The 19,555-nt window shown below is 39.9% G+C and overlaps 1 protein-coding gene across 1 annotated transcript; it reads left to right on the top strand.

Annotated features, from left to right (window-relative positions):
• Positions 1–9,015: 9,015 nt before the first annotated feature.
• LOC143559907 (uncharacterized) lies at positions 9,016–14,205 on the top strand. Its single transcript, XM_077048338.1, has 5 exons — positions 9,016–9,161; positions 10,361–10,775; positions 11,494–12,026; positions 12,769–12,832; positions 13,790–14,205. Exons 2-5 carry the CDS (start codon positions 10,397–10,399, stop codon positions 14,203–14,205), a joined length of 1,392 nt encoding a protein of 463 aa, XP_076904453.1. The 5' UTR covers positions 9,016–9,161; positions 10,361–10,396.
• The last annotated feature ends 5,350 nt before the right edge of the window (positions 14,206–19,555 follow it).

A 19,555-nucleotide genomic window follows, 5' to 3' on the forward strand; every position in this document is an offset into this window, starting at 1 on the left:
AACTTACCTTCACAGTGGTCAGGTATCCCTCTTTTTATAACATACTCATAAGTAGAACTAGAATTGCCATTTTTGATGCAGTAGTTTCTATAGCTCATGGTATGATGAAATTCCCAACCACGGGAGAAATAGCTACTCTGGTCCCAACACCAGAAGCTTTACTCATAGCAGCTACCGAAGAATCATGGGAAGTTAATGAAGACAAGGAAGATAGTTCCGTTCAGGAGATAAGCATCAACTCAAGTTTCCCTGAACAAACTATCAAAGTCAACAGTAAGCTTCCCTTCCAGGCTATGAATAAACTCAACTCTTTTATGAAATAGTAAAGATGTTTTTGCATGGTGTTCAAATGACATGGAAGGGGTTCCAAGGGAATATGATGAACATTCCTTGAACATTTCATCCATACATAAACCATTCACTCAAAGAAAAAGGAGCTTAGCTCTGAAAGAAGCTCAGCTACCTGCAAAGAGGTAGACAAGCTTATCAAAGCTAATATTATCCGAGAAGTATGATACCATTCTTGGATTTCAAACCCGGTCATGGTCAAGAAGTCTGATGGGCTGTGGAAAATGTGTGTGGACTTTAAAGATCTTAACAAAGCTTGTCCCAAAGAAAGCTACCCCCTGCCAAAAATTGACTGGAAGGTAGACTCCCTCACAGGCTCCCAACACAAATGCTTCCTGAATGCATACAAGGGCTACCATCAGATCCTGATGAAGGTCGAAGACGAAGAAAAGATAGCATTCTAAACTGACAAGGGGATCTTTTGTTACAAGAAGATGCCCTTTGGATTAAAGAATGCTAGGGCTACATACCAACGTCTGATCGACAGCAGCTTCTCTGAATAAATCGGAAGAAACATGGAAGCTTATGTTGACGACCTAGTCATCAAAAGCAAAAGTGAAGAAACAATGATCAGCGGAATCGAAGAAACCTTCCAAAACCTGAGGAGCATCAACATGAAGCTCAATTCGATCAAATATTCTTTTGGTTTCGAAGAAGGTAAATTCTTGGGACATCTTATCGATAAGCAAAACATAAAAGATAACCCGAGTAAAGTACAAGCTGTTCTTGACTTGCATTATCCAAAGTCCAAGAAAGAGGTCCAAAGCTTCAATGGTAAGATTGTTGGGCCCTCTAAACGATTTCTTTCAAAATTGGCAGGAAAATCTCCACCTTTCTTTAGAACTTTGAAAAACTGCACTGACAAGAACGGCTTCCAATGGACTAGTGAGGCAGAAGCTGCCTTCTTGGCCTTAAAAGAAGCATCTAGCTTCCTTACCTGCTCTGACAGCTCCTCAAGTAGGAGAAATGATAACAATATATCTTTCTGCAAGAAGGGAAGCTATCAGCTTTGTGCTTGTGGTTGAACGAGACAAAGTCCAAGTTCCAGTATATCAGCAGGGCGTTAAAGGAAGCTGAGCTCAATTACACGCCTACTGAAAAGCTCATTCTAGCACTCGTGCACACAACTAAGAAGCTAAGACGATATTTCTAGGCTCATCAGATGAAGGTGATCACCGACAAGCCCATAAGGTCAATTTTGGAAACCCAGAGATCATGGAAAGGTTAGCCAATGGACTATCAGTTTGGGCCAACATAAAATAATGTACGAAGCTAGGAAGTCAATCAAATTCCAAATTTTGGCCAACTTCCTAGTTGAAACACAGGAAGAGCCCATAGAAGTAAAGAAGCTTGAAGAAGGTGAACCTGCCATCCCTCTGGGAAAGTGGACACTCTATACCGACGAAGCCTCAAGTATAGAAGGTTCCGGAGCTGGTCTCATAATCCCAGACCCCCAGACAACTGAATATACTTACGCGCTCGGCTAGAGTTTCAATGAACTAACAATGAAGCTGATATGAGGCTTTGATTGCAGGGCTTTGCTTAACAAGAGCGATGAAGATTCAGGAACTAAATGCCTTTGTTGATTAAAGACTAGTAGCCAACCAAGTAAACAACGAGTTTATGGCAAGGAGACCTTCAATGATGAAGTATAAGCAGAAGGTCAAGGAGGTCATGAAGGAATTCAAAAACTGTTCCTTATCTCAAGTATCCAGAACTCGAAACAAGCAAGCTGATGCTCTTAGCAAACTGGCTTCTTTGACCTTCACTCATTTGACAAAGAAGGTCCTGGTGGAATTATTAAGAAGTCCCTCTAGAACTAGAAGTGCAAGATGCCACTGAAGAAGAATGAACTACCTGGATGACCCCATCCTAGAGTTTCTCAAGGAGGGGAAGCTTCCTGCCGAAGAAGGAGAAGCCATAAGGCTGGAGTTCAAAGTTAAGCAGTACATTGTGGAAGAAGGTGTCTTATACAAGAAAGGATATTTGGGTCCTCTGCTACGATGTATAGGACCGGATTAAAGAAATTGCCTCGTAAGAGAAGTACATGAAGGCATTTGAGGAACACATTCCGGTCCAAGGTCAGTGGTAACTAGACTGATGAACCTAGGATACTGCTGGCTAACAATGCACAAGGACTCTGTCGAAGAAGTACACAAGTGTGAAGCTTGCCAGCTTCATGCTCCCAGTAAGACTAATCCAAAACATAACATGGTACCCATCATATCTGCCTGACCTTCTACAAATAGGGAATGGACATTGTTGATCCCTTCCCCGAAGCTGCAGGGAAGGTGAAGTTCTTACTGGTGGTTGTCGATTACTTCATCAAGTGGCCATAAGTTAAATTATTCCGGTATGGGAAGCAGGTGATAAACTTCGTATGGGAAAACATTGTTTGTATATTTGGGATGCTAGGCGAGATAGTAACCGACAACGGGAAGCAATTTGCTGAGAAGCCTTTCAGCCATTGGTGCAAGGAGCTACAAATCAAGCAAGTATTTACCTCGGTTGCTACCCCCAATCAAACGACCAAGTCGAATGAATGAAATGAAGTATAGTAGAAGGCATTAAGGCAAGATTGGGAAGATATGACAAAAATTGGGTAGAAGAACTTCCAAGTGTTCTTTGGGCCATCCGAACAACGGAGAAAATTAGTCATGGCAAAACACCCTATAGCTTAGTCTTCGATTCAGAAGCCGTGATCCCTGCTAAAATAGGGGTAAACACAGAAGGGTGAGAAATATTGATCAAGAAGCTAATGACTCAGAGGTTTTGCTCAACCTCAATCTCCTAGAAGAAGCCCGTGATTAGGCTGCTATCAAAAAGCCATGTATAAGAAGAAGCTTGAAGCCTTCTACAACACGAGAGTAAGAAAAGAAACGCTCAAACCCGGAGACTTGGTTCTCAGAAATAACGAGGCTAGTAAGTAGTCAGAAATGAGGAGCTGGGACCCAAGTGGCAAGGTCCCTAAATCATCATTGAAGTCCACAGAGGTGGATCTTACGAGCTTAGTGATCTAGAAGGAAAGAAGGTGCCACATCATTGGAGTGACAAGCACCTCAAAAAGTTCTTAGTATAGGTCTTTATCGAAAATCTATGTAGTAGTTGTTTTTAAGTGAAGAAATCAATGAATGATTTAATCCTCTGAGTAACACACTTGTTTATTATCCTATCTAAGGGCGAGCCCCTCCAAACTAGGCTCCATGTGGTCCAGCGAAGTTCCTACTCATGTACAGGGTTAAGCTCCTAGGCCATATCGCTCAATAGGTAACAAGACGCTATATCTTCCTGTATACAGATTGAGTCCCTAAAACAATACGACTCCATGGAAAACATAAAAAAGAAACTTTATCCATGCAACGAGACTGAACATCTCTCACCAACTTGGTACATAAGTACAAGAAGCTAGAAGATTACGAGGTTAAGAAGCTTAAAATTGCTAAAGACTTGTGTAAGAATATACCACAAAACAAGTCATAAAACTTTTTTATCTTGTGGGCTGACTAGCGGATGGGATATGCTTTGCATAAGTTCTTAGTCACTAAGGTAAGGAAGGGTGTCTACAGCACCACTCCTTAGCAAAGTTTCAAAGACATTGCAAAAATAACGAACATAAAAAACATTAGTAAAAACAAAACAAACAACTACGGGATTAAGTATAAAACATAAAGGCACCATAAGAAGGTGCTACAACTTCAAAAAGACCAAATTGTTTATGCCAACAAAGGCTTACACAAAAGAAATAAAAAGAAGCTTCACACATGAAACTTACAAACTAACAAGCTGCTCATCACCAGCAGTAGCATCACCTTCATCTCCGGAAGCTTTCGGAGTCTCACCAAAAAGGTCCCCATACGGCATACTCACTTCGGCATCAAAATCATCTGAAGAAGCTTCGGAATGGGTAGGAGAGGGAGTATCCTCAACCTCTCCCACAGGAGGAGTGTGGGAAGGAGATTTCCCTGTCCTCATCATTAGAAGGTTGGCTAGCTAGACCTTCAGTGGCAGGTGCTTCGGCACCTGTTTCGCCACCATCAGTGGCATCTTCTTGGTCGTCCTCATCAAAACGAACCTTCCCACTGATCTTATCAACTATAGCTTGAATAACCTAATGAGCAAGTCCCTTCTTGAGACCTTCCGGCTCAATACCTTGAAAAGCTGAAAATGGTAGATCATGACAACGAGCAACAGCTTCAAGGTAAGGGAAGGTCTTCATTTCCATATCTCTCATAACAGCTGCAAAGTCGGTGGCTGTAGGGGGTCGATAGGTAGAAAGTCCCTCAAGAGGATGGCCAGCTTGACCAGCTTCGAACCCAATGGATAGGCCATGATGACGACCATGAGCAATGGCCCTTGTGTAAATTTCACCAAGGGCCGAATTGAACTCACCACTATGTAAGAGATAGGAGACGACGTAAGGAATACCTTGCTCAAATAATAACTATTTTCTAGACAGAAGCTCATCAACCTGGGTTTGAAGGTTAGAAATGGTAGCATCAGAAGCAAGCTTTCTATCCATGAGTTTCTACCTCTCGCCCTTAAACTTCTCACACTCAGCATCCAACTTCCTTTTCTCTTCAACGAGAGAGTTCCTCTCCTGACCTACCTTATGATGTTGCTCGTAAAGGTCCTTGGCATAGGCTTCCACTTTGTTCCGCTCATCCTTGGCGGAAGCCTTAGCCGAAGAAAGCTCATGAACTAAGCTTTGTTCACGAGCGGTTAGAGTCACAACCTTCTCATTTGCCTAACTCAAGGCGCTCTCCAATGATACTTTCTCACTTACCAACTTCTTAATCTCAGCCGAAGCATCACTCCATCATCCCAAACCTTTAGGGATAAGAGAGGCCAAGAAAGCCAGATGCTGCACAAGCTTCCCCATAACCTCACCATCACTCAAACCTTCGACAACCTCTTTCTCTGCTGGGGGAATACAATTAAGAAGAAGGTCTGAACAAACATGGGCCCTCTTCAAAATGTCAACATTATGAATCTTCAACGATGGAGCATACACAAAAGTAGTTACATCACAGGAAGCACCCTTAGCATCAATAGCTTGGGAAGCAACACCCTTCCCTCTGACCTTCTCCAAGTTGACAGCTTTTCAGACGGCACAACACTAACAGGCTCTTTCTCTTTCTCCACCACCTTCTAGCAACTATGGGAGCTGACTTCTTGCTAGAGGTTTAGCAGTTTTCTTTGGCTTAACAGTCGAAGACCCCTTTACAATATCTGTACAAATAGGCTATTCCTTCTCGGCACTTGGCTTCACATCTGACTTCAATGGCGAAGGAGTTAGGCTCCTAAGAACTTTCTCCACACCAGACGAATTAAAACTAGTGACTGAGGCAACAAGTGCAGCATCCTCGTCCAGTAGCAGAAGAGCTGGGAGCAAGAGTTGCCTTGAATCTCTTACTACTTCGAAGGGAAGCAGTAGTTGCCTTCCTGACAATGCCTTTAGGAGGAAGGGCCGCAGAAGATGAGGCGGTCACATGATCACCAGGTTGACGAAAGTCCTTGGCATTTTCAACCACGTTGGGATGGCCAGGAGCAACATTAGTAGACACGAAGGTCGCAGAAGCAAAATCGTCAAGCTCAAGAAACTCGAAAGCACCAATCTCTGTAAAAGAGGGAGGTGAAAGTTAAACCCTATAAGCAGCAGAAGCTTAAACAAAAATCTAACATACCTTTCTAATCAATGATAATCTTGGGCTTGGTATGAGGGTTAGGACATTTGATGCTAAAACCTAAATAAACGAGGAACTCCTCCAGGAAGGTCTAAAACTTCACAGACATAGAACGAAGGTTCTTAAGAAAAGCAGCATCAAGCACCTCAACCTTAGGCTTAGTAGGGTTAAAAGCAAGTTCATTTTTTCCTCCAAACCGGGGAAAAAGGCAAGATAGATTCTGAAACAAAGAAATACTTATCTTTCCAGATGGACGTAAGACCAACTGTACTTGAAATCAATCCAGTTTCACGAGTCTTCTCGACGGTAAACTAGTTTCCTTTCTTAGCCAATTGGAAGAACCTCCGATACATCAAAAGAGTAGGCTCGTATCCAAGAGAACGACATACTACCTCAAAATGTAGTATCCCAGCAACTCCAACAGGAGCTAACTGACCAAGGCTCACGTTATGATGCTTCAAAACACTCACGAAAAACTTAGTGAAGGGGTATCGAAGGTTACATTGATCAAAATGACGAGTGTAAAGGGGAAGCTTGCCTCCGGGAAAGTTGGACACAAGAAAGTAGAGGATTTGGGAAACTCCGGTTGAAGATCAATCCCAATTCCGTATTTGGAACAAAACCGATCAAGTTCCGGTTAGGTCAACTTCGAGAATTGGATCGCTATGTCTCCTTTTGAACCCATAATCAGAAAAATGAAGAAGCAAACAACTTCTATCTTATAAAAGAAAACGAAACGAAGAAGAAACCGATGGATAGAGGAGTTATAACTGATGGCAATTAGGCGAAAAAGGAGACTGACTTGAGTGGCGGTTCTTTGGGGGTTATCAAGGGACCTTTTGAATTTCAAATCCTTAAGAATATAGACAGGTGGGAGGTCAGGATTAACATGGCCATAGCTATGTCAGTCGGCTTCATAATGACCTCCTGACACAAAGGTCAAATCAATAGGACAATACAAGGAGCAGCCATCACATTGATACATCACAATAATAATTAACAGGTTATCACAAGAAGCTCCAAGCTCTCACCCTTAGAATAAAACACGGAGACTTAGGTCCACAAGCTTCCAGCTTCCAAAATAAAGGATTCATCATACAAGTACGAAATCACAAAACAAATAATATAACATACGATAGGTCGATGCCATAAGCTCTTAGTTTCTAGCCCTAAGCTTCAACAACGAAAGCTTTGGGCCACATGCTTCTAGCTTCTAGACCACATGTTAGAAACATTTTCTAGCTTATGGACTTCAATAAACAAGTCAAAAACAACAAAATGGGTATATGCATTGGTTTATGAAGAGGCATGCCACTGAGCCCAAAAGCATTAAACACCTGGGGGGGGGGGGGAGATCCTGAAAAGAAAAAGAGTTGACTCACAAACAATCGTCATTACAATCCAAATACTTATGACTGGTGGGCTGATGACGTGGGTACCCTTACCCACTCACAAGCTGAAGAAGCTTAGGAATAAAGGAGCAGCAAGCATAAGCCCACTAGCTAGGGAAACTTAGGAATAAGAAAGCAGCAAACATAAGCTTACCAGCCAGGGAAGCTAGAGAATAAGAAAACAACAAACATAAGCTGCCAGATGGGGAAGCTTGACACTTGCCCAACAAGGTTCCTAAGTTGACCAGGAAGCTCATGCTACAATAACGTCAGGAAAAGTCATGGCTGACAAAAGACGGTGTCTTTCATAAAGTAAAAGTAACAAGAAGACAAATAAAAGCTGAGCAAAGCTTATACGGAATGACATACACACAATCTACATAAGTTGAAAGAAGAGCTAACATTTTCCCCTGAAGAAGCTTCAGCTTCCCAGGGAATCTTCAAACTACCTATAAAAGTAACATTTCACCAAAGTTATTCTCATTCTAATTTCACTTTATTCTCTCTATAATTATCTCTTTACACTCCTACAACCTTATCCTTATCATCGTATCATATCACTGATTCTCACGCCGGAGGTTGATCGTAGGAGACCCCCTCCTACGGTGAGACTAACCGGTCGTGTTTTCTTTGATTCTTAGCAGGTATAGAAGCTCTAGTTGGGATACACTCTTGAACCGCCATATTCTTGTTGTTAGCTACATCGTTGTAACAACAGCTATGAAATGAACTTTTCTAAAAAAATAAAAATATAAAATGGACCAATTTTAGAATTATGTTCAATTTTTACATATAAAAAGTAACTATCCGCATGTTTAACACGTGAGGCATCAACCCATCTAGTTTCACATATGTGATTGTCCACGCAGATTGCCATTTCAAGAGTTCTCCCACATAACAAGTTTCATTAAGAGCGACAGTTCACATCAATTTCCTTGCTAATAGTTTTGCCTACGTGGTTGTCCACATCATATGGCACATATACTTGACAGATCAAACCTGCAATCTTCCATCGCCATCACAGCACCACAAACCACCCATAACCATGCCTTCCTCTCTCCTTCCATTTCTTCTTTGATAAAACCCTTTTTCCCATTTGTCACCATTCCTTTGCGTAACTACCCTTTGTAAGGAATAAGTCATAAAAGCATAGCATAAGGGAAATAACTTAACGTTCCTAATGGTTTTATTCTATCAAGTTCATTTATTCAACTTTAATCTCCTCACATCAACAGAATCCCTAACAAATAAGACGATATGCTAGAGGTTTCTAATTTCTAAACCACATGTTTGGTAAGCAAAGTCATTTTCTTAATGTAGTAGTTCAGTGATAAAGAGAAAAAACACAAACACAAATGAAAGAACGAAACAACTAAACGAACGCACATAAACTTATATCGACAACCTAAAACACCAACTTTTAACACCACCCTTACCTTAAAAATAAAGAAAAAAACACCAATTAAATTTACTTACATTAAAACATTTTTTTATACTCTTTTATTACACTTTTGCCCTATTTGAAAATATACAAAATACAAAACTTACTACAAACCCCCATCACCACCGCCATTGCCGCCGTATCCGCCGCCGCCGTTGTCGGCAAGCTGCCACCATCCACACCCGCCATGATCGATCAATACCCAGAACCCTAAAACCCTCAAATCATCACAATCCATCTCCAATTCTGCAAATTTCAGTGATTTGGGTTAGGGTTTCATCCGATTAATTACAGCTGGTATTGATTGTTTTATGTAGTATCTGAATTTGTTGTAATTGAATAGTTGAGTTAATGATTTTATTTTTGGTGTGTTTAGATTGAATTTGCTTGTTCTAAAAATAGAATTTATTTATTTTTTATTTTTTTAAATTGATTGTTGATTCTGATGATTTAGATTATGCACCTAATGTGATCCATTGTACAATCTGTCACTAAAAATAGCACCTTTGTATTTGTGTGGGAAGAATTGGTTGCCAGGCACTAGTCGGCTGGTGGGGTACTGACTAGCGATTAGTCGGATTGGAATTTTTATATGTAATTTTCAGTTTCATATATAAGCGCGCATTTTTATACGTAATTTTCAGTTATATATATGAACACATATGTTTACACGTTATGCATTTATATACACACACATAAATATGTTTATACGCAATGTGTGTGTGTATATACACACATTTATACACACATATATACGCAATGTGCGTATATACACACATTTTTACATACGTTTATTAATGTATATACACACGCACACGTTTTTATGTGTAGTTTTCAATTATATATACACATATACATATGTTTATACGTAATGTACACACATTTTATATGTAATTTTTAGTTTTGTATACACATATACATATTTTTATATGTAAGAATTATATATATACATATACATATGTTTATACGTAATATAAACACATTTTATATGTAATTTTCAGTTTTGTATACACGTATACATATTTTTATATGCAATTTTCAGTTATACACACACACACACATATTTTTTAAATGCAGAATTTTAAAGTAGACTGGTTTTAACTCTTCTTCGACCCACTCAGGACCGAAATCGCCGAACTGGTCAGAGTTGGCTGGAGTTAGCTTTGGCAATAGGGCTGATTGGGTCCGATTAGGTTGATTAACAATTTGGCTGATTACAGAAAAAAATAATCAGTAGATCTCTGGTTAGCCGACTAGTCGGTTGGTTAGTACCGATTTTTCCAACGCTGAATTTAACTTAATCATGGTTTCTTTATACTGGTGCATTTTATAATATTATCTTACCTTAAAAGTTAAAATCAAATTGCCAGATATATGAAAGCTTCTGTAACCCTATTTTCTTGATTATTGTATTATATAAGGAAGTTCTTTTATTGTGTTTCAATGTGTTCGATTGTTTAAAGAAAGTTAATACTTTGAAAATTTATTGAATGCAGTTAAAAAGTTCAAAACTTTCTGCAATAATCAGCTCAATGGAGGTCGACCCTCCACATGAAAGTGACGGAAGCACCACTGGATCAAAGGAAAGTGAGATTAATCTTGTGTTTGATAACGATTCAGGTGTCGGTTTGCCATACGCTCCTGAGGATTTCCCGACACCGGGTGATAAATGGAAATGGAAGGTGGGAAAACGACTTGCAGTGTCAGGACACTTTATGGATAGATATCTTTATCTCCCCGATCGTCTTTATGAAGAATATAAGTCAATGACTCCCGTTAATGTGACTAACTTTAGGGGTTTCAACAGCAAGGCTGCGGTTAAACGGTTTTTGTTGGAAGCGTTTCCTAAGATGGATATTAAGGCCTTCTTTGCCTCGTTTACTTGGCGGATTCCAGCTGGCAAAATTAAAGGTAATTGTGATTATGCACTTGACATAAATATCGTATCTATAAAATGATTATATTGATGGTTACACGTGATAAATTGGCTTAATATACATTGACTTTAAAGCTTTTGAAAGCTATATTATGAAGATCAATGGAAAAGTAATAATTATTGATTTGGTTTTAGTGCTATATAAATAATATATAGATCATAACTATGAAGAACTGAAGAAGATCATGATATTTCAAATACTGAGTTCTATTTGTTATTTACACATATGAACTACGAGTCAATCCGTTTATCTTCGCCAAGAAGTTTGGTGGTAATTTTGTTAACATATACTTCATCTTGCATACTTTTTATTGTGGTTTGCCTTTTTGCACATATGCGTCATGATTAGGTCATTTTATACATTGATCAAGGTTAAGAAAGTTTGTACTCAATAAGATTTTCACTTCTGGTAAATTGTTATAAATTCATTTAACTATATTGTAGAAAAGTTATTTAATCGAGTTATTTTAGTAATATGTTAGCAAATATAATAAGTATATAACGCGCATCCTTCATAATCATTTATTGCGAATGTGAACTACTTGTATCTTGTAGTTGATACTTACGATCTAAATTGCTAGAAGTGATTTTTGTATGAAGATGATTATCAAGATTCACTTCACTAGTTACATGTTGAATTAAAGCTTATCAATAGTACTCTTTCTTAAAAATTTCTTGACCAAAATGATGCAGGAAACACGGATATTGTCTTGAATTGCACTCCAAAGTTTGACCCCAATGGTTGCAAGGCCGGAAACATAAACTGCTCCAGTTTACTTTCACCAACCGATCCCGACCCTTCAAACATAATGACCTGTGACATATGCTGCATCGAGCCTCGTTTCTGTCACGATTGTTGTTGTATACTTTGCTCAAAACCAGTCGACTCATCAACCGACGATGATAAAATCTTCATCAAATGTGAAGCTGTAGTCAAAGACGGGTTCATCTGTGGTCACATCTGCCACATTGAATGTGCCCTTCGGTCCTACATGGCTGGGACCGTTGGTGGGACCATATGTCTTGATGCAGAATATTACTGCAGGCGTTGTGATGCAACCACTGATTTGATTCCACATGTCATGAATCTTATTAGGAGGTGTGAGTCGATTAGTTATGGTGATAAAACGCAGAAGATTCTTAATCTTTGCGTTATTATATTAAGAGGATCGACTAAAACGAGTGCGAAGAATTTGTTTAGTCATGTTCAATCAACTTTAGCAAAGGTATGGATGGTTACTGTCAAATATTGTTATAACAATTAATGTTTCTTTAATTATAATATAATCTTTTGATTTAAGGCTTTTATGCGTTAAAAAATCACGTTGGAAAATTTTTTGATTCATTTCCTTTTCGTCATTAATTAAATCTATTAAATATTTTTATTATTTTATGAAAATTACACAAATAGTCTTTTAACTTTTTAAGTATTAAATAATCTTTGTAATTTACATAAATAGCCTCTTAGATGTAAAATGATTGAAATGCTTTTTTATTTAACAGCCAAATGTAACGGGGTTGGCCAGAATGGACTGAAATGATTATAATTTTAACTAAATCCATGATTTAAGAAATGAAAACGAGAATTTGTACCGTGTCAACTCTAGGGACCAAAAGCGAAAATAACTCATATATTTATAATATTATTAAGTAAATATAAGAGGCTTAGGAGCCTAGTTAAGCTCGGGATATGAAGCCTATTTTAGCTTGGGCTTAAGCTCGTATGTTAAAGGAGCTCTGGTTTAGGCTCGAGCTCGTTTAATCCAGGCTTGGTTTGATTATTTAGCAAGCTGATCTCGAGTAGCACACAAGCGGCTCGGCTCATTTTCAACCCTATTCATTTTAAACATAACTTTCTGTTAAACGAGTTGTGTTTTTCAATGAAAAATCTTATGTAAGATGGTCATACAAGTCGTTGACTTAATTAAAAAATGTGTGCATTGACTAATTCATTTTTGTTGCTGTCAGTTGAAGGAAGGAAACACTCATGAAGATATATGGAAACAAGAAGACATATCAGCTGTTACTACAGGTGCCTTGATTTTACTTTTACTTTCTTTTATATATAAAAGGGCAACCTCAATCGAAGCAGGTCAAACAGGGTTGGATTGACCCACAAACACATATATGTCCGTTTTGAAAATAATATTAATTCACTAAACGCTATTTCAAAAATAAAGTTATGTCAATAATAATCTAATGTGCTTCTTGGAATAAACCTATTTTATGTTTTATAATTAGATTTTTGATGATTGTCAAGTTTCAACCCGTTTGGGATAACATGACCCGATTGATGAGTAAAATGAGTCGAAGTTAACTCATATGGTTTCTCAGGTGTGAATTTATGACACCACACGAACCTAACACAAAATTCACGCTTTTGGGTATATGTCCAGAAAGTTTTGGGTCGAACCCATAAACGCATTTAGCTAAACGGGTTTGGGTCAGTTTCTGGTTGAACCCACCACCACAATTAGCTAAAACTGGTTCGGGTTTGTTTTGGGTCGAACCCACAAACGCAGTTAGCTAAATCGGTTCGGGTCTGTTTTGGGTCGATCCCACAAACACAGTTAGCTAAATGGGTTCGGGTCTGTTTTGGGTCGAACCGGCAAACATGATTAGCTAAATATGTTGGGTTTGGGTTGACCTGTTTTTCCCCTTTTTTTTGTTTCCCTTGGTGTGTTTTTTATTTTATAATTTAAAATGGTTGGATATTTTATGCCAAAATTTCAAAATTAAAACAGAAATTTGTGATTTTGTTGTTAGATTCTAATTCTAGAGTATTAAGACGCAAAAAATAGTAAAAGTTGGTTTAAACGGGTCGTGTTCGTGTCAGCCCGTGAAATTTTGTGTTGTGTTTGGGCTCACTTGTCTGAGTTCGGTCAGAATTTCAAGTTTGTGTAGGGTTTGACCCGCCAATCCACAAATTCGAAAGTATATTTAATCTTTATAACTTTGTTTAGTTAAGAAAGTATTTTATTGTCATCAGGAGAAGTTTCACAGTGGGAACCAATGGAAGTTGAGACGATAACGCCTCCAACCCAGATAACGTTTACGAACTTCAATTGCCAAATAGAATCAACCGAACTCGAGCAGCGGATCGAGAAGACACTCGCCTCACTCAAACAGTCTCAAGAAACCGAGTACAAAGTTGCTGAAAGTGTCCTCACTACCCAAAAAAACATTCTTTTAAATCTTTATCAAGAGCTCAAAAAAGAAAAATCAAAACTTGCAAATTGTTCACCATCAGGCGACCCGTCACTAGTTCATAATGTTTTCAAGATAATGGATCAAATCAAGAATGAGTTTCGCAAGATCACTGCAATGCAAAGCGTCGGTAAGGGGTTTGGGAAAACGTCGAAGTATGTGTTGAAAGAGCATTTTGGGGTGCAGGCGGATAATTGAGACGGGTGTTTGTTATTGTTTGTTGTTTGTGTTGGAGCTAGGTAGCTAATAGGATGAGTTTGTTGTTTATTTTCGTGTTCTAGTTTGCTAGATTGCGTGTGTTTTTTAAAGATTTTACATGGTGTTGGGTCTCTGGATGTGAAAGCTTGGTCCTTGTAGCTTCGCATTCAAGATGACAGGTTTTGTTTAATCGCGATGACGCTTATGGTCTTTGAGATATTTGTTTCATATCATACAAAACATCAACCAAGACTTGTTATTTTTATTGTTGCGTTGTTTTGTTTCGTTCTTCATAGCATGATATAATTCGTATCATCAACCGTTGTTTCAAAGTACAATTTTAGGTCTAGAAAATTTCGTATATCATGTTTAGAACTTGTAGTAATATGCTTCATTGCATATGAATAAGTGGCTTTAAGTTGAATGGATTCTGTAGGTAAGTGGCTGTAGCAATATGAAGTATTTGAGATTAGTAAAAGATGATTCAGAGTTGGCTCGCATGCTGGTGGGTTCAGATGATGAACCACACTGAAAATACTCGGTACACCACTGGTACGGTCAGGTGAATTACAAATTTTGGAAGGATAGTCTGGTTTCACTGGAATCTTTTATCCTTCCTCGCTATTATGGATGAGCTCCGTGCTAGTACCAAAAATACTAAAATCGAGAATCCGAAAAAATAGGTACCGGTACCTGTACTGAAAATACTCGGTACACCACTGGTACGGTCAATGGCTTGACAGGATGGATGTCGAGTATTTTCTAGGTGATGTGGTTCTTGCATGACGTCGAATTTTTCTCTAGGGCTTGCTAGGATGCCAAAAATGCAATCAAACGGGTCTTCAATTGCAACAAGCCCGTTATTCACCTGTATTGTATGGCGAATAGTTTAGAAACTCATACTAGCATATTCAATTTTATTAAAAACAAGGTAAGCCAATATTGGTCCAATCTTTGTTTCACTAAAAATCCTAGATATGTATTTACAGGTATACGATTAATTATAAAACTATTAGTGGGTTTGGCGCTGATATGGTAATGGTGGTGGAACCAGAACGTTTCAATTGGATTGTCACTATAATTTTCTTCTATTTTTATTTTTTTAACTATAAACTTTTATAAATAAAACGACCAACAAAAGCAACCTCCACAACCCGAAGGCTGCCCAAACTACACACTACAAGAACTTAAAGTTACACCAATTGACCAATCTAGAATATTACATTTAGTTTGGTTTTTAAGCCAAACAAAACCAAAAGATTTGATATCTCTTAAGATCTCTTCGATCTTCACTTCTTCCCCCCCACCCCCACCCCCCAATACAATTTCTCATTTCTCGCTCTCCAAATTATACCATGAAAAACCTCTTTCTTGCGAGCCTCAAAATCCGCCATATGGGAAAGATCAAGCAAGTCTCTAACCATAAAGCTGTAAATAGGACTAACCTTACACCACCGATTTATATTCTCCCACATCACCCCAGCTACCGCACAACCCGTAAAAATATGGTCCGCCGATTCCCAACTTGACTCCCAAAGGGTGCATAAACGACTTGCAACCGGGATATTCCTTTTTTCTAATTCCAACTTAGTCGGGATCCTATTCAACTACGCCCCATCAAACATGGTTGTTACACTTCACTGGGACCCATTTACTCCACCTCATGATGTAAATATTATTAGTATCCAGCTTTTGAATTACTCGTGGGTGTTAATTACGAGTCATGAAATTTATCTAGTCGTTACAAGTAAATGATTAGTGAACGTGCTCGTTAAGGTTATTTTAAGGACACGTGACAAGTTCTAATTGGTTTCTACGAACTACTCGTCACGACTAGTTTATAATACATATTTCTGTAATTTTTTGCAAATGGTACCTAAAACTAGAAATCTGTTTTCATAAATGCTTATTTTGAGAATTTTCCCAATATAAATTTGGTAACTTCTCCCTAAGCTCGAATTCCCTATTCAAATGTCAGACCAAAAACCTTCCTCTATTCCATCTCAAAATTTTCCTCTTAAATAATCAGCCACATTCAAATCAGCCAACTTCAACTTGTTTACAACCTTAGCTATATTTAACCATACCCTGTATTTTCATCTTTGCCTGGGATCGCATCCCAATTAAAGCCGTACGAGTGAATAAAAATCAACAACTCGTTTCCATAACCCTTTGTTTCCGCCCATATATCCCAAGCAACCCAATAGATCTTTCTACCGCTACCGGTTCCTCCCCTTAAAAATCTCTTCATAATTCCTTCTAGCTGGTCGATCACTTTACTTGGAACTTTGAAAAAAGAAAAATAATAAACCAGCAAACTTTCAAGAACCGATTTAATTAAAACAAGTCTTCCTCCAGTGGACAGTGCATGGACTTTCCACAATGCTAACCTTTTCTCAAAACACTTCAAGAATCCCATTCCAATTATGAACTTTATTATATTGACTCCCACTAAAATACCCGCCGTGAGGCTTTCCCAGGGGATGTTTTCTATTTACATTCCCGTCTCTTAGAAAGAGCCGCTAAACGATCGGACCAGACAGGCGCAGGTAGCTTGACCGCCTTACCCGTCATTGAAACACAGGCTGGAGACGTATCAGCCTATATTCCTACTAATGTGATCTCCATTACTGATGGACAAATCTGTTCGGAAACAGAGCTCTTTTATCGCGGAATTAGACCTGCTATTAACGTCGGCTTATCTGTCAGTCGTGTTGGGTCTGCCGCTCAGTTGAAAACTATGAAACAAAAAAAAGTCATGTTGCAGGTTTGACACCCAAGCAAATCAGCCATATTACCCACATCAAAATTCTTGCAACATTTGCTATATTTGAATCTGCCCATTCCCCGATAATCATTGCATCATCTGCGTACAAAAGATGAGACACCATCAGGCCCCGTCTCAGAGTTTGGAAACCCTTAAAAATGCCAACCTTCATCGCCTTTGAAATCATACTTGAGAACGCCGCCGTCACAATGAGAAAAAGAAAAGAAGATAACGGATCTCCTTGCCTCATTCCTTTAGAACATTGAAGCTTGAAGGTCGGCGACCCCTTCACTAAAACCGAAGAAAAGAGGACTAAATTGCAATGACCAATTTACACCATAACTCTGGTGTCGAAATATGAAATGAATCTGACCTAATCCAAGACGATGTTCCTCGGTGTTCGAGATGAACGAACCACGACTCGGTCTTCTTCTCCGGTAGCCTGAGATCTGCAAAGGCTTTTGGGGGTGTGGAGGTGACTGCTAAGAAATCTCGAGGATCTCTTGTTTACAGACACAAAAATGGTTATGGTGGTGACTCTTATTGAGAGCAACAACAACCCTTAATAAGGAGGTGGAGACCTCCTTATATATGGAGCCTCATGGCCACCATCATGGTACCCTAATGGGCCTAGCCCAGTTAGGGTTACCTCCACAAAACCTCCTCAGCCCAATAATATTGTATTAGTCCATATAATAAAACAAGCCAGACATAATAAATTAAGGTCGTAAGCCGGGTTTAGTACCATACCCCTACAAGCCCTCCCAAGTCCAGTGTTGCTCCTAGGCGTGCAAGCGTTTAGGTGGAGCGCTGGACTTCATAAGGTGTGTTAAGATATGAGGCGGTTTTTTCCCTTTTCTTTGGCCTTGTCTTTATTGTCTTTGAGTTTTGAGAGGTTTTCTCCATGATGGTGACATGTTGTGATCCTTATGATAATAATGGTGCACTGGCATGAATAAGATATAGCACGCATCATAACAATTGTGGCGCGGGGCCTGATAGAAGATAGAGTGCGCATCTCGATAATAATGTAATGCAACTTGCGCGCGAGGCAGCTTACGAGCTATAAGAATAATGAAGCTTGCGCACGAGGCGACTTACGAGTTATAAAATAATGAAGCATGCGCGAGTTGCGGCTTATGAGCTATAATATGATGATAATGACTGGCCCGCAAGGGCCTCTTCTACGCAGGATGACTATCCCAACTTGTTTTCAAAATAATAATGGAGGCACAAACGGCCAGATAATAATAATAATGTCATAGGTGCTTGTGCGACTCGTAGCTGAACCTGCAAAAACATATCAACTAAAAGTGGATGTATTACAAGGTTCCCATCCTTGGGCGAATTATGAGGTGTGCCCAACCTACGTTGGTGCGTGGCCGTTTGGGATATTATTAGGCTCCCGACCTTTGGCGCGTGGCCATGTGGGATATTATTAGGCTCCCGACCTATATGTTTGGCGCGTGGCCTTTTGGGATATTATTAGACTCCTGACCTTTATGTTTGGCGCGTGGCCATGTGGGATATTATTAGGCTCCCGACCTTTATGTTTGGCGCGTGGCCTTTTGGGATATTATTAGGCTCCCGACCTTTATGTTTGGCGCGTGGCCATGTGGGATATTATTAGGCTCCCGACCTTTATGTTTGGCGCGTGGCCATGTGGGATATTATTAGGCTCCCGACCTTTATGTTTGGCGCGTGGCCTTTTGGGATATTATTAGGCTCCCAACCTTTATGTTTGGCGCGTAGCCGTATGGGTTTATGAGGATTCCCAACCTTTAAGTTTGGCGCTATAGCCGTATGGGTTTGAGGATTCCCAACCCTTAAGTTTGGCGCGTGGCCGTATATTTTGCATTAATATAAGCACTTTTTGTGCCATTTCATGCAAATCCTATATACTCATACATCAAGAAAACACCTTCATTCATCATACGAAAGACATCCAGATCTGCTTCTTCAGTCCCCGATGATGGTGGTAGTGAATTTCATTCATGCGGAAGCGTGACGAGCCCCCGGTAGTAACCCGCAAAAGTTGTTTACGGACCCGCTATGGGACTCTCTCGTGATCTGCGAGAGCCAGAAATGACCCGCGATACATCCATGATGGTTGATATTAACTTGTGGGAGTGCGGATGCGGCTCTTTATGGTTGCTAGTTGATCCTCGTGAGTGCCCAGATGACACACCGTTAGTGTTTCATGGTGGCACTGTGCCGGGGCTGGAATATCTGAGCGCTTGTCACCCGCGGGAGTTGAGCGCACACGCATGGCGGAGAGTTGAGCGCGCATGCAACCCGCTATGGCGGAGAGTAATCGCCGGGAGCGCGCATGCAACCCGCTATGGCGGAGAGTAATCGCCGGGAGCGCGCATGCAACCCGCTATGGCGGATTGGTGATCCAAGGTCGCGTATGCATGGCGGCGGAATGGTGATCCGCGGGCGCGCATGCACAGCGGCTGAAAGTTGAACGCGCATGCATGTCGGGAGTTGAGCGCGCACGCATGGCGGGAGTTGAGCGCGCATGCATGGCGGCGGGTTGAGCGCGCATGCATGGAGGCGGGTTGAGCGCGCATGCATGGCGAA

Source organism: Bidens hawaiensis, unplaced genomic scaffold (assembly GCF_021521415.1).
Source record: "Bidens hawaiensis isolate Kalapana, Puna unplaced genomic scaffold, B.hawaiensis_p1.1 tig00020116_1, whole genome shotgun sequence".
NCBI classification, from domain to species: Eukaryota; Viridiplantae; Streptophyta; class Magnoliopsida; order Asterales; family Asteraceae; genus Bidens; species Bidens hawaiensis.

What these genes read in the sequence shown, in the direction of transcription:
- LOC143559907 (XM_077048338.1), top strand. Translation starts at nt 10,397, where the DNA reads ATGGAGGTCGACCCTCCACATGAAAGTGACGGAAGCACCACTGGATCA. An exon ending in TCCAGCTGGCAAAATTAAAG is followed by an intron (nt 10,776 to 11,493) that starts GTAATTGTGATT and finishes AAAATGATGCAG; the next exon opens with GAAACACGGATATTGTCTTG. An exon ending in CATATCAGCTGTTACTACAG is followed by an intron (nt 12,833 to 13,789) that starts GTGCCTTGATTT and finishes TATTGTCATCAG; the next exon opens with GAGAAGTTTCACAGTGGGAA.